The sequence below is a fragment of the Propithecus coquereli genome, unplaced genomic scaffold (genome assembly GCF_000956105.1).
Source record: "Propithecus coquereli isolate 6110/MARCELLA unplaced genomic scaffold, Pcoq_1.0 Scaffold138, whole genome shotgun sequence".
Classification (NCBI taxonomy): Eukaryota; Metazoa; Chordata; class Mammalia; order Primates; family Indriidae; genus Propithecus; species Propithecus coquereli.
In genome coordinates this window covers 5,476,839-5,493,039 of record NW_012138080.1, presented here as the reverse complement: position 1 = coordinate 5,493,039, position 16,201 = coordinate 5,476,839, and the positions used below count along the sequence as shown (strand labels likewise).

The 16,201-nt window shown below is 36.2% G+C and overlaps 1 protein-coding gene across 2 annotated transcripts in view; it reads left to right on the top strand.

The window, feature by feature from the left end:
• The window catches only part of WDPCP (WD repeat containing planar cell polarity effector), a 264,905-nt gene that overhangs the window by 48,690 nt on the left and 200,014 nt on the right, over positions 1-16,201 (top strand). For both annotated transcript variants that reach the window (XM_012639221.1, XM_012639219.1), the window contains 2 exons: positions 5,134-5,322; positions 8,405-8,528. In XM_012639221.1, coding sequence (XP_012494675.1) covers positions 5,134-5,322; positions 8,405-8,528 — 313 coding nt within the window. The remainder of the gene's footprint in view (positions 1-5,133; positions 5,323-8,404; positions 8,529-16,201) is intronic.

Genomic DNA, 16,201 nt, shown 5'->3' with positions numbered 1-16,201 from the left:
ATAAGCTCTGTTTTTGACTTGGGTATCATCTCCCCAGCTATGCTACACTTGTGTAGCTTCCCAGCCATGGCATGTGCTCTTATGGTCACTCCTTCCATGATGACATTTATAGTAGTCCATCTGCCTGGAGTGTCCCCACAGTTCCCTCATAGAGCCTGCAAAGTTGGGAAAAGGTTAAATGTTTAAGTGGTAATGTTTCAGTGGTTAAATGTTTAAGTGGTAAACAAGAGATAATTAACATCCTCCCTCTCATAGAATTTTGAAAACCACAGGTGATGCGTGTGTGTAAATGTCTGTCACTCTTTCTAAAATACAAGTAGTATGATTTTTCTCTTAGAAATTTTGTAAGAAATACATTTTCTTCAAAAGAGTTTTTTTTTCCCAAAGGGGTTACTTTTAATGAATTATTTCAATATTTTTATACTTTACCTAAGTGGTAATTGGTAATTTATTGCTGGAAAGAAATGTCGGATACTTTGTTAGATGCCTCGTCATCTTAAAATTGGATCTCATATCATTTGAGATGAATTTTTATTCCAGATAGCATTCTTTCTTCAAATTAGAGTGATGATGGATTTTGAAATCAAATTTATTGAGCCACAGTTTACACAAATGAAATGCATCTATTTTAAGTGCACAGTTCAAGGAGTTTTGACAAATGTGAATGCCCATATGATTACCACCACAACCAAGACATAAAACATTTCCATCATCCCAAAAAATTCTCTCAAGGCCCTTTGCAGTTAATTCCCACCTCTCTCAAAGCTGATGAGCATTGATCTGTTTTCAGTTATTATTGATTAGATTTGCTTTTTCTAGAATTTCATAGAAATGGGATCATATAGTAGGTACTTTTTTGTGTCTTGGTATTTTCACTCAGCATTATTCTGTGGGATATTATTCCATATGAGTGTGTATATCTATAATTTTTTTCTTTATATTACTGAGTAGTATTCCATTATATGAAATTCCATTATATACCACAATCTTTTTTTTTTTTTATCATTTCACATGCTGATGGACATTTGGGTTGTTTCCACGTTAAGCTAATATGACTAAAAGTACTGTGTACTTTCATGTACAAGTCTTTATATGAACACATATTTTCATTTCTCTTGGGAAAAACCTAGGAGTAAACAATAGCTAGGCCATATGGTAAGTATATGTTTAAATTTAGAAGTGTTTCTAAAGTGATTGTACCATTTAGCACTTACATAAACAATTTGTGGGTGTTCCAGTTGCTCCACATCCTCATTAACACTTGACATTAATGGTCTTTTGATTTTAGCCATTCCAGTGAGTGTGTAGTGGTGTTAATTTGCATTTCCCTCATGTCTATTGGAGTTAAGTATCTTTTCATGTGCTTATTTGCCACATATCTTCTTTAGTGAAGTGTATCTTCAAATCTTTTGCCCAAATTAGATTATTTGTTTACTTCTTCTTCTATCCCTAAGTATTTTCGTATTGTAAATAATATTCGTATATACACTTTTTAATTGTTCATTGGGATTATATAGAAATAAATTTTAAAAATATTGACCATGTATCCTGCAACCCTGTTAAACTCATTCTTAGTCGTTATAACTTTTTTGTGGATTCCTTAGGATTTTCTACATAGATGATCATGACAACTGGATTAAAAATGGTTTTATGTCTTCTCATTCAACCTGTATGACTTTTGTTTCATTTTCTTCCCTTGTTACGCTAGCTAAGACATCCAGTACGGTATTAAGTAGAAATGGTAAGAGCGAACATCCTTGCTTTGTTTCCAATTGTAGGTGGAAAGCATTCAGTCTTTCACTATAAGTATCATGTTGTTAGGTTGAGGAAGTCTCCTTCCGCTTCTAATCTGCTGAGATATATTACCTTGAGTGGATGCTGAATTTTTTTAACTGTATCAATTGAAATGATTATATGTTTTTTTCTCCTTTTTTTCTCATTGTAAGGTGAATTATATTATTGGCTTTCAGATGTTTAAATGACCTTGCATTTGTGAGATAAATCTCATTTGTTCATAATGTATTATCTTTTTAATACATTGCTGGGTTTGCTAATATTTTGTTAAGGGTTTTTGTATTTGTTTATGGGGAATATTGATTCATAGATTTCTTTTTCTTTTCTTATATTTGTTATTTTTGGTGTCTGTAAGGCTAACCTCACAAAATGAGTTGGGAAGTGTACCCTCCTCTTATGTTTTGAATTGTGTAGAGTTTATATTATTTCTTCTTTTTTTTTAAATTATGTATTTATTTTTTAGAGACAGCCTTGCTATGTTGCCCAGGCTGGACTCAAACTCCTAGGCTTAAGCAATCGTCTCACCTTAGCCTCCCTTAGTAGCTGGGACTAGAGGCATGCACCACCACACCCAGCTTTATTATTTTTTTCTTTTAATATTTGATATAATTCACCAGTGAAGGCATCTGGACACGAAGGTTGCATGTATATGTGTGTGCATGCGCATGCATGTGTGTGTGTGTGTGTGTGTGTGTGTGCGCGTGTGCATGTATGTGGGTATGTAAAGGTTTTTTAACAATAACTTGAAATCTAGATAATATAGGGTCATTCACGTTATCTGTTCCTTTCTGAGTGAGCTTTGATAGTTTGGGTCTTTCAAGGAATCCATTTCATTCAAGTTATAGTTATTTGTAAAAGGTTAAACTCATATTATTCACTCATTTTTAATTGTCTATAGTTCTGTAGTGATTACTCTTGATACTGGTAATCGTGCCATCTTTCTTTTTTTCTTTTCTCAGTTTAGGCAAAGGCTTGTCCATTTTACTGTTCTTTTCAAATAACCAGCTTTTGAGTTCATTGATTTTCTGTATTTTTTGTTTATTTCCTATTTATTATCTTTAATATTTCCTTCCTTCTATTTACTTTGGATCTAATTTTCTCTTCTTTCCCTAGGTTCTTAATATGGAAGATTGGATTGTTGATTTTAGACCTTTCTTCTTTTCTTTTTTTTTTTCTTCTTTTCTATTTAAAACATTTAAAGCTAGAAATTTTCCTCTGAGCACTGCTATAGCTATACTCACAAATTTTGATGTGTTATATTATTTTAAGTTAATTCAAAGTGTTTTCTAATATATTTTGTGGTATTTTTCTTTGACCTGTAGGTTATTTAGACAAATGTTGCTTAACTTCTAAATTTTTGGGGGGATTTTCCAGATAATCTTTCTGTTACTGATATCTAATTTAATTCTGTTGTGGTCAGAGACCCTACTCTCTATGTTTTCAAAACTTTTAAATGTATTGAGGCTTATTTTTATTACCCACAATATGCTCTATCTTGGCTAATGTTATATGTGCACTTAAAAAGAATGTGTATTCTGCTGTTGTTGAGTGAAGTGTTTTATAAATGTCAATTAGGTCAAATTTATTGATAATGTTTTTCAAGTATTTCCTATTTTTATTGATTTTCTGCTTACATGCTATCTTGATTAGGGAGAAAAAAGTGCTGAAATCTCCAACTATAATTATAGATTTGACTTTTTCTCCTACTTCTATCAGTTTCTGCTTTATTATTTCGCGCTCTGTTACTAGATACATTTAAGGATTAGTATGTTTCTTCATGAGTCTTGGACCCTTTATTATAAGGATTTAGAATTCTAGGTTAATTTATTTTTATCTTTCAGCACTTAAAAAATGTCTTGTTGTTGCTTTCTGCCTTACATAATTTCAGATGCAGAATCTGCAGTCATTTATATCTTGGTTTCTGTGTATATCCTGTGTCTTTTTTCCTATGGTTGCTTTTAAGATTTTTCTCTTCATCACATTTGAACTATTTGATTATGATTATATGTTAGCTTTTCTTCTCAATAGATCAGTTCTTTCTCTTGCTACTAGTAAAAGTGTTGCTTGGGGTATAGATAGAGTCAGATATTTTTGGTTTCCTGCAAAGTTTCTATGCGTTAATATCTACTGCCAAGGAGCCACCCTGATTTATGAGGACTTCCAGTGCTTGAATGCAGGCTCATGAAGGCTTTTGGACTGTCACATTCTTTGATTCTACCAACACAAAAGGAATAGTAAAGTTTTACTGCTTAGTATAGTCAGGGCAATTCCCTAGATTCCCTATCATGTTCAGTCCTGTTAGATACAGCACAAGTATTCATTTTGATGTGACTTGAAGTTAGTATGAAGAATTTTAGCATCTTTCTCATGAATTAATATGTTTTTTTAAAATCCTGAAGCCTGTAACTATTCCAATTAAATGATGATGATAGTACTAAATAGAAGAATGAATTACAATAATATTTTATAATACTTTTATAGCTTATAAAGTAATTTCACTTGCATTTTCTCATTTACTTTTATGGTTATTTGTACTGAGAAGTTTTTATAGATGTGCTCAAATAGTAAACTTTGGCTGAAAAAAAGATTTTATAGCCAGCCATTTTTTTTTTTTTTTTTGAGACAAAGTCTTCCTCTTTTTCCCGGGCTAGAGTGCCGTGGCGTCAGCCTAGCTCACAGCAACCTCAAACTCCTGGACTCAAGCAATCCTTCTGCCTCAGCCTCCCGAGTAACTGGGACTACAGGCATACACCACCATGCCCGGCTAATTTTTTCTATATATTTTTAGTTGTCCGATTAATTTCTTTCTATTTTTAGTAGAGACGGGGTCTCGCTCTTGCTCAGGCTGGTCTGGAACTCCTGAGTTCAAACAATCCACCCGCCTCGGCCTCCCAGAGTGCTAGGATTATAGGCGTGAGCCACCGCGCCCAGCCCAGCCATTTTTAAAGGATTAAAAAATGAAACAAAAAACCCCAAAAAACCCCTGCTTAAAAGCCTTAGTACTTACTGTCATTTAATACACAGAAGTTGTTAGTTTCAAATGAGATCAGCCATATTTAAAAGACCGTAAAACCAGAACAGAATGCCTCCCCAGCACCTTTGTTTTATGCTCTTGGTCCTTTAAGATTAAAAGTGAATTTTCTCTTATAAAAGGACGAACAAATGTGTGTTTGTTGTACCAAGATATAGCAAAAGTTAGTTGAGAAGGGGATCAGTCCCACATTTCCAGCAGTTATGCAAGAAATGATTACTGTTTTTTTCCTTTATGGAAAAGTTAACTCTCTGTTATTCTACTTTTTATCTTAAAGGATTTACCTGGTCATATATGTTTTGTGACAGGTATCTTCACTCAAGGACAGCTGGGCCTGGTAGACATCATCTTCCAGCACATTCACTGTGATGAGATCTATGAGGCGATAAACATCCTGAGCAGCATGAACTGGGACACTCTGGGCCACCAGTGCTTTATCAGCATGAGTGCCATTGTAAACCATCTTCTTAGACAAAAGCTCACTCCAGAGACAGAAGGTCAGACTTGAAATATATTTCATAAATGGGTTTTTTATGTACATGAAGTACATGTTATTGAGTCACTTATATTTTGAGGATGTTTTTGAGTTATGTTGTGAGAGAGTAAAAGACAAAAATGTTAATTCTCTATTAAAACTGAAAGGATCAGATGTCAAATAATTGCTCCCATATGGTACTTACTGTATAGTATTTGTCAACATAAAGAACAACTTTTCTGTATATGCTTATGTTAGAACTCACAATGCAGTCATTGTACAGTTCAGTCTAAGCTCATGTATGGAACATGCTCAGATTTCAAACTTTGATCAAGAATTTCACGTACTCTCCGGGGTCTGGTAGACAAAGGGCCCCAAACAAAGGTCCTTATCCCTCCCTCACATTAGACATCAGTATTTTTTTCTCACACCCAAGTCCTCTGTCCAGATAATAGTTCTTAATACTCACTCTCTTTGTATGTGTCAGAATTGTAGCCTAAGCTGCTCCTCCTCCTTGTTTCCATTCTTCTCACTTATAGTTCTGATATCCCTTCCCTTTTGCCTGCTTGGATTTCCCTGCCTTTGCTCAGTAAGTAATTTTGCCCATAGGGATCTCAGATGTTTATTGTCAAAAGAAGTAAGATGCTGTTTAAAAAAAAAAAAGGAAAAAAAAAGATGTGTCACATACAATGAAATAAATCTTTATATTTGCCAATTATCTAGTATTTTTTATTAGTTATTTGTTTACTTAATGTAAAATGCACCTGAACATTCTAACATTTGCATCTTAATTTTACATATTTGTGGTAAGCAATGACATTAATGGTGGGAAATCATGGCCAGTTTGAAACTGTCCCTAGGTAATTTATAAAATAAGGAAAACAGAGAGTAAGTATGTCAAAAGGTCTTACTTGGGAAATTTTTCTTTCCTACTATTTTCTCTGCATTTTTACAGATTTTCTTATTCCAATTTATTATATTTCCAAAATAAATAAGTTGTTTGGAAGAATTCTGTAGGTAACCTTCTTTTTAGTAATTTTAGAGAAGAATGATCAGTAAGAACATGCTCCTTCCAGGAAGTCTGTATCATGAATCTTGGCACAAGTTACAGTAGGCCCACAATATTTATTTAATATTAATTGAATGTGCTTTTGGAGGTAGTCCAAACTTATTTATGGAAATTCCAATATTTCTACAATGAGGAAAATGCCTATGACAGTGCTTCGCCCACAGTAGGTACTCAGTGAATATGTGTTAAAAAGAAAAATGTAACTCCAAGATTTTAGTGTAGAAGGTATTAAAAATATTGCTGTCTACAGAGTTATCTCAAGTATAGTAGTTATTTCTTAGTACTGATACACTTTCAAGATTCAGTACATATTTTAAAAAAATTAAAAGAAAAAAATTATAAAAAGTAGGGTTCCTAAAGAAAGCTCATTATGATATATACAATCTAAATTTACTCTTAAAGAAGAAATGATGGAAAAGATAAAATATTGACTCTCATTTAGGACACTGAAAAATTGCTAGCACCTTAGTGAATTTGTGCTGTAAACATTATAAGAAAGATTATTAGGGAATATACAAATGGGCATTATCAGATTCTTGTCTTAATAAACGATATTTTCAAGGAACCATATTAGGGAGTCGTAAAGTGAAAAGCTTGTATGGCTAGGCTATTAAAATAAAATGCTTGCATGATGCTGGGTTATCAGAATATGTACATTTTAAGTAGGTATGTGCGTTTTCCCCCAAGTAACTGCAAAACACATTTCTAAAACATTCAGAATTCTTCTCTGTTGAGATTTATTCTATGTGAATCTAACAAATTTGACATAGTAATTTGTTTTCCTTTTATTAGTGGAACCCAGTGAGTCCTTTTATTTGTAGCCGTGTTGTAGTTATCTTTGAGATCTTCATTTCTGTCTTAAACATCAAGCTGGGCTATCTAATGAATCTATAACTGTGCTGGGAGTTATGAGTATTCCATGTAGGTTCGAATATTTCAGATGTACGAAACATGCTGTCAAGAAAACAAGCAATGGCAAGAGAATCTGGCTTGTTTTCACAATACCATTGCTGTATTCAATTTTAATCTAAATTGACTGCTGCTTTGAAAGAAAATACCCCTAAAGTTCATCTTACTTTACTGTCTAGATTTGAGATTAAAATGAGAAATTACTAACAGCTTAGCCAAGTCCATAGCAATTACTCTGATGAGGTATTTAATACTTTCAAACCCACGTATGCCTAAAACTAAAGAGTTTTGCTAAATGAGGAATTGTTTATTCAACCCAGTGCTAGTAGCATAAAAATCAGAGGAGCCTTACTGTGAACTGTAATGTTCTCATACATACTCACATGCTCACTATTATGGTAATTACTTAACTTCTGGGTTTTTTCTGGGAAGAAATATAGCCCCATAAGCATGTGTTGGTAAAATTGTGAAATAGGCAAAATGTATCCTTTCCCCCAATCTCTAGCCCTCTAATTTATCAAAACCTGCTCTCCAAGCCTTCTTTCCTCTCCCAGGGGAGTTAGCTTTCACACGTGGATAAAACCAAGAATCTTGATGTTTAGGACAGGACTTAGGGAAGATATAGGGACTTTTACTGTTCTCTTAAAATTGTAGTATAGACATATTTGTACTCCAGTAAGGCTATGTTTATTTGTATTATTTTTAAAACTGTTTCTACTATACTAGTTTCAATTCCCTATGCAAAAAGGTTAGTTTTCTCCTTTCAGCTAAAGAGTAAACGTTGAGCACACTGTGAGTTGATTTTACTGGAAGTACTAGTTCAAACTGTGCTACTTTGATGAGTCACTGTTTTAATTACCCATTTGTGGTGAGAGGTTGGTTCATTATGGATTTCTTCAGTTTTGACAGCTTTTTGTTGCTCAGAGTCATTGTCAGCTTTGCCTCAAGTGAAAGTTTATACACAGGTTTGTTTTTGTACCAGCTGTCATATTTTAATTTCATCTTTCCTGCAACAAGCTCACATTTCATCCAAGTTTGCAAAACCTGACTGACTGTAAACATGAGTACTCTGTTGTAGTTGAAAGAGTTTCACTTGTTTTAGTGCTGCTATGTTTGAATTCCACAGCACAGCTTGAGGCAAGCCTTGGAACCTTCTATGCTCCAACAAGACCACTTCTGGATACAACTATATTGGAATATAGAGACCAAATCAGCAAATATGCAAGGAGATTCTTCCACCACTTGCTCAGGTGAATGGTATCTTTGGATTGATTAGTGTCAGACTAATTACCTATTTCAGGAGCCATCCTCTTTAATTAAAATATTCTATAATATATATGGCTGTTTCCAAACAGCTCATCTCCTAAAAAAATAATAAATCTTTTTATATTATTTATTTAATTTGTTCTTTTTTTCCTTTTAAGGAAATATTTGAATACTGCTTAGGGCTTTTACATTATCAGTACTTTTTGAATATTCCTCTTCCCCTTTAATATGAAAGAAAAAAATACTAGCCATGTGAAGTCAGTATAAAAATATTAACTGAGTTGTGCTCCTAGCACTAGAGAAATGTTCTTGTTTTAATTGAAGCTAAAAATATGAATGTGCTATAAAGCTCCGAGACAGTCATTGGTTTGCTGTACTTTCAGAAATACTGTGGAAAGATTTGTTCATTGTCTTCTTATATTATGTGGCAAGTTTCTAGCTTCACTGTAGCTCGTTTTCCCTGCTTCAAATGGATATAATACATTCCTTTACCTTGGGGATTATGGGAAAAATTAGATAATAATGTCAAGAAATTACTCTGAGAAAAATATTATACAAGTTGAAGGACAAGGATATATATTCCATATATATAAAGGTCAAAAAGAAGGATTAATGGATAGATGATTGGATGAATGGATGGATGGAAGGCAGGCAGATAAATGGGTGCATAGATAGTATCAGGATACATGTAACTATGGCAATACTTTCAATAAAAGCAAAGAACTGATTAGCATAAAATTTAGAATAGTCTGGAATGAGTGAAAAGAAATATGATAGAACAGGTACATGGGAGCCTCCAAGGAATTAGTCATGTTCTGTTTCTTGACGTTAATGGTATATATCAGGGTCCATGAAAATTATTTTTTAGTTGCGTGTATATTTTGTATACTTTTGTATGTGATATGTTTTGTAATAGAATTTTCAACTCCATGTACCAAAAGGAAGGATTACATCAAGGAGTTGATTTTAGAGTTTTATTATAATTTTGCTAATAATATAATCTGTTACAGTACTTTTTACTCTTTCCAGGACTTTGATGTATATTCTCTCCTTTTTTTCTGAGAATAGCCCTGTTAAGGTAGTATTATCATTTCACAAATGAGTAAACTGAGGCATAAATTAGTGGCTTGCATAGATGAAATAACAAGTTATTGGCGGTATTATATCTTGAAATGGGTTTCTTGATTCCCTGTCCCTTACTCCTTCCTTAAGACCATTTATCTGTTATTTGATGTGTGTTTTTGATGCTGTCTTGCAAAATAACTGGAAATTGTCATCCACTTAAGAGTAGACTGATTGATAAATATTCTTGACTGCCCAAAAAGAGGGGACAATTTCTGATTGGTCAAGATTTGAGGAGTTGTGTTGTATAGATATTCACGTTCTATAATTAGGTTTCTATATAAAGGATGGCATTTTGAACTCTATCCAGCAGTGAAGCCTTTGGAAAACAGTATTTTTAGAAGCTGAGAAACATTAAAATATTGCAAGGGTTATGATCTGTTAGTTGAATCTTGCCTTTTTATCTGAATGATGTTAGCATATTCCAAGACTTTTCACATGAATGAGGTTGTCTTCTATGAATGTACATGTGCCAAAAGTGTTGGGGTTGATGTCACATTTATTTGGACTTAGAACTTTGTTCTTTGCTCTCTTGCTACTATTTTGTTTTCCCTGTTTCTCAGAAAAATTAACAAATTCACCTCCTCCCTGAAGAACACAAAAAGATGAATGTGACTGAAACAAGTTTTGGGAGCATATTCTTAGTGGTCTGTGTCTTTGGCCTCTGACTTTATGCAGTGATTCAGTTTTTGTATAAGCATTATATTTTGTAACCATCCTGCTGGCCCTCAGATGCTCATATTCTACTAATGTGTAATTTTTTTGTTCATTGGTTTTCCTCAAATACAGTTTTCTAATTATTTTTTGGAGGTACTTTGATGAGGTAACTATTATTATTGCTAGCATTATTATTAGACTGTAGCTTTTCTGTGTGGTTAAATCTGGAATTAGATGTTTTCCCTTGAGATACACTAGCTTTTTCATCCTTTTTTGCATGCTTTGCTACTGTTTCAGTTATAATGAGTACTTATTAGTTCTTCTTTTGATGGTATTATGAAGAAAGATAAGTAAGTTTAGAAAAAATTAAATGAGATAGCTTAAGTTAGAACCATTCTTTTGTTTAATCTGTTGCCAATTAATTCTCCTGCTCAGGGGAAAAGAAACAGGCCAAAGACCTTTTTGTATTTGTGACATGCTAGAATTGCATTACTCCCTGTCCTTTGGATAGTCATTATTTTAATACTAAAAAAAGTTGTTAGATAATGGGATAAATCCTAAACAGTAAAGATCATCATAGGGAATTTTAAAATTAAAAATGACGAAGGGAGCAGCCAAGATGGCCAACTAGAGATATCACTTGTCAGATCGTCCTAGCTGGAAGGTAGTATATCGGACTGAGGAGAGTGGGCAGTTGCAGCCCAGGTGTGGATTACAGGGAGAGACAACAGAGACATACAGGGACCCAACCGAGAAAAATGGTGAAGCTAAGAAAGAAGAAGATAGAGAGGAGAAGACAGCAGTGCAGACCAAACCCAGAGAGGCCTGGAGCCCAGCGAAAGGGTAAGGGGGGCTTCTCCTCCCCCACCTAGGTACTGTAGATAAAAAATGGGACACAAAACATATTGGAGGCGCTTCTGCCCTCCACAAGCCCAGGCACAGTGGCTAAATAGGAACAGTGGGGTGAACCAGCAAACCTCAGGAGTTTGGGTGTTAAAAAGGGACATCTCACAGGAGAATGCCACGAGAGACCCGAGTGCCACCTTTCTTACACCTTAACACTGCCTCCTCTGCACCTCCTCCAATCATGGTATCAGAGAAAGTAATTTTAGCCCAGGCTGGCTGGTAGCTACAGCCCCTCCCCACCATGGCAACCCCAGAATACTCTGAACTGAAAAGCACACGAATGGCTACTTCTCTGTGGTTGGTGTGCACTCCCAGCTGAGCCCGCCACTGAGAGCAGGCCACTGCAATTTGTGACCTTCCTGCTGCTGGCATTTGGCTGGATCATGCACTGACGGCTTAGACAAGTGGGCTGGACCCAGTGCCTCCTAGACATGAGAGTGGAGCAGGGAGACACAGGGGAGAGATCCTGGTCCCATAGTTGGGTGGCAAGGAAGCCCTCATGGACATATCCAATGGGAGAGTATGGAGGGGCACTGAGGAAGAGGGATCTGTGAACTTGCCCATCCCCCACCCCTACTGGAGAACTGCCATATTGGATAGGGGTGTGGCATTCAGAGCGAATTAGCCTAGCCCTTGGTTCCCATGACATCTGAATGCCTGGAGTATACCAGCTGAATGGGAGCAGCAGCCCCTCCTCCGACTCATTACAATAGGGAGTGCAGCTTGAGCCCTGAAACTCATGAGCAGCTGCTTCTCCTTGGCAGGAGCATACCCCTGGCAGAGACCCCTGTAGACAGAGAGGCCTACCTCTCTTTCCTTGGTGTCTTGTGGTAGAATAGTGTGCACAACTGAGGATCCCCCTACCTGCCAGTGCTCCATGGAGATGCATGCTAGTGGGTCAGACACATGGACTGAGGGGTAGTTCCAGGGCGGGTCTTGGGTGGTGAGGGAATCCATGTGGACTATTCTGATTGAAGAGTGCTGTGGAGTTTCAGGGAGATAATAGGGAGGGCATTCACCCCACCCCACAGAGAAACCTACACTAGTGGACAAAGCCAGAAAGAGCCTGGTTCCAGGCCTTAGCATTCAAGCAATTAGGCCCCTGCCTCACGAACAGCCTTCCTAGCTTGGAGAGATTGCCCTGAACTTCATACCAGCGGCTCCCCCTAGCAGCGAGATAAGCAACCTCGGAGTCCCACTGAGGCTTTGCAAAGCCTCTCAGGCTCTCACAATCCAGCCACAATTTGTCTTGCTCCTCCCCCCACCGGGAGTAGAGATCAAGCAACCACCTGGGAGCTACAGGGTTCCTCCTAAAACTTGGGGCATTTGTGTGCTCCACATAGGGGACCAGAGCTTACCACAGGCACAAAAGACCATCTGAGCAGCTCGCTTTTCCACACAAACTTCAGTCAATGACAGGGCAAACAAACCATAGCTAAGCATAATGCCTTCCAACTCAAGTAAAGAGGGAGCAGCTGATGTATACTCATAAGTACCACCCATCATCTCGGAGATTAAGCTAGGGAACCTAACTCACTACACAAGTTGGGAAGAAGTGAAGATAGCAGGTCAGATGTAACCTGAGAGGTACATCAAACCTGCTGGAACACCCCATAGGCAACTCCGGACCAGCCACCCCTCTCCCTGGTATGCTCAGGGGTTGATCTTCGGGGAACCAAAGACAGGCCCATAAGCCAGCCCTAGACCCCCCAGATCTCAACTGAGAGGCTGGATGAGAAGGAACCAGTGAAAGAACTCTCTGGAAACATGAAAAATCAGAGTGGAAGGACACCCCCACAAGAAAACAATAACTCCATACCAATGGATACCAACCAAAATGAAAAGATTGAAATGACAGATGAAGAATTTCAAATATGGATTGTAAGGAAGCTCAATGAAATACAAGAGAAAATAGAAACCAAACACAAAGAAACCACAAAAGCAATGCAGGAAATGAATGAAAAATTCACAAAATAAATCAAATTATTAAAATCAAACAACTTCTAGAAATGCAAAATTCATCAAAGGAAATACAAAGCACAGTGGAGAGCCTTAAGAACAGGCTAGATCAGGCAGAAGAAAGAATGTCAGATCTTGACGACAACACCTTGGGATTAAACAAGTCAGTCAAAGAGAAAGAATAGACAAATAAGAGGAACAAACAAAGCCTACAAGACATGTGGGGTTATGTAAAGAGGCCAAACATAAGAATCATAGGCATCCCTGAGAGTGAAGAAGAAGATACATAAGAGTTGGATAATTTATTTGAGGGAATAATTGAGGAAAATTTCCATGGCCTTGCTAGAAATCTGGATATCAAGGTACAAGAAGCATACAGGACCCCTAGGAGATTGATTGTAAAGAGGCAACCACCATGACATAGTCATTTGGCTTGAAAAATAAACATGAAAGAGGTACTCCTACTAGCAGTAAGGTGAAAACAGCAGGTAACTTATAAAGGAAAACCTATCAGACTAACTACAGACTTCTCAACTGAACATTATACACTGATCAATACAATAGACACTCACCAGTGTAATTTCATCCAGAGCTAAAGTTCAGAGCCTAGATACCATAATGGCTCAAGAGGTGTTAAAAAAAAAAAAAAAAGCACTAAGGGTCTACCCAACAGAGTGAACAGAATCCACCCCACATGTCAATTTTTTCAATAAATGTAAATGGCTTGAACTTCCCACTCAAGAGACATAGGCTGGCTGAATTAAAAAAAAAAAAAAAAAATACAAGCCAAGTATCTGTTGTCTCCAGGAAACACCATCTAACCCTCAAGGACTCATTAGGCTCAAGGTAAAGGGATGGAAAACATTCCATGCAAATGGAAACCAAAAGAAAGCTGGTGTAGCCATTCCAATATCAGATAACATAGACTTCAAATTGACAAAAGTAAAGAAAGACAAAGATCGTCATCACTATATAATGGTGAAGGGAACAATTCAACAAGAAGACTTAACAATGCTAAATATTTATGCACCTAACACAGGAGCACCCAGATTTATAAAGCAAATCATACTTGATCTAAACAAAATGATTAACAGCAGACTGTAATAACCAGGGACTTGAACACTCCACTGATAGAACTGGATAGATCCTCCAATCAGAAAATAAGCTAAGAAACAATAGACTTAAACAGAACTCTAGAACAAATTGGCCTAACAGATATTTATAGAACATTTTACCCAAAAACTACTGAATATATATATGTTCTTCTCATCAGCCCATGGAACATTCTCTAAGATTGATCACATCCTAGACCACAAAACATGTCTCAACAAATTAAAAAAAAACAGAAATTATACCATGTACCTTCTCAGACCACAGTGGAATAAAGTTAGAAATCAAGTCCAACAGAAACACTCTTCTCTACACCAAGTCATAGAAACTAAACAACCTATTGCTGAATGATGGGTCAAGGAGGAGATAAAGATGGAAATTGAAAAATTATTTGAACTAAATGATAATGGGGACATAAATTATCAAAATCTTGGGATACAGCAAAAGCAGTCCTGAGAGGAAAATTCAGAGCCTTAAATACCCACATCCAAAAGACAGAAAGATCACAAATCAACAATCTAATGAATCATCTCAAGGAACTAGAAAAAGAAGAGTAAACCAATAGTAGAAGATAAGAAATAACCAACATCAAAGCAGAACTAAATGAAATTGAGAACAAAAGAATTATACAGAAGATTAATGAAACAAAAAGTTGGTTCTCTGAAAAGATAAACAAAATTAACAGGCCTCTTGCTAGATTAACCACAAACAAAAAAGAAAGGACCCTAATAAGCTCAATCCGAAAGGAAAAGGAAATATTACAACTGATACCATGGAAATACAAAATATCATCTGTGGACACTATAAAAATCTCTATGCACATAAACTTGAAAACATTGAGGAAATATATAAATTGTTGGAAACACACAACCTCCCTAGGCTCAATCAGGAAGAAATAGAACTCCTGAGCAGACCAATATCAAGCACTGAAATTCAAGCAGCAGTAAAAAATATTCCAACAAAGAAAAGTCCTGAACCAGATGGTTTCACTTGGAAATTTTACCAGACCTACAAAGAACTGGTACCTACACTGCTTGAATTACTTCACAGCATCGAGAAGGAAGGAATCCTCCCTGACTTGTTCTGTGAAGCCAACATTACATTGATACCAAAGCCAGGACAGGACACAACAAAAAAAAGAAAACTACAGACCAATATCCCTTATCAGTATAGATGCAAAAATTCTCAATAAAATCCTAGCAAACTGAATTAAGCTGCACATCAAAAAAATAATCCACCCCAACCAGGTGGGCTTCATCCCAGAGACGCAAGGATGGTTCAACATACACAAATCTATAAATGTGATTCATCACATAAATAGAAGCAAAAACAAAGACCTTGTGATCCTCTCAATAGATGCAGAAAAAGCATTTGACAAAATTCTGCACTCTTTTTTTTTTTGCTTTTGATTGTTTTCCAAGCAGTCTGTACTCTTTTATAAAATCTCTTAACAAAATAGGCATAGGTGGAACCTATCTCAAAATGATAAAAGCCATATATGACAAACCCACAGCCAGCATCATACTGAATGGGGAAGAACTGAAAGCATTTCTGCTCAGAACTGGAACCAGACAAGGTTGCCCACTACCACTCCTGTTCAGCATAGTGCTAGAAGTCCTAGCCAGAGCAATCAGGCAAGAGAAGGAAATCAGGGGTATCTGGGGAAAGAAGAGGTCAAACTCTCACTCTTTGCTGATGATATAATCTTATATTTAGAAAACCCCAAAGACTCCACCAGCAGACTCCTGGAATTGATAAATAAATTCAACAAAGTCTAGGTTACAAAATCAGTGTGCAAAAATCAATAGAATTCCTGTATACCAATAACAGTGAAGCTGAGAATTGAATCAAAGACTCAATACCTTTCATAATACCAACAAAGAAAATAAAATGCCTAGGAATA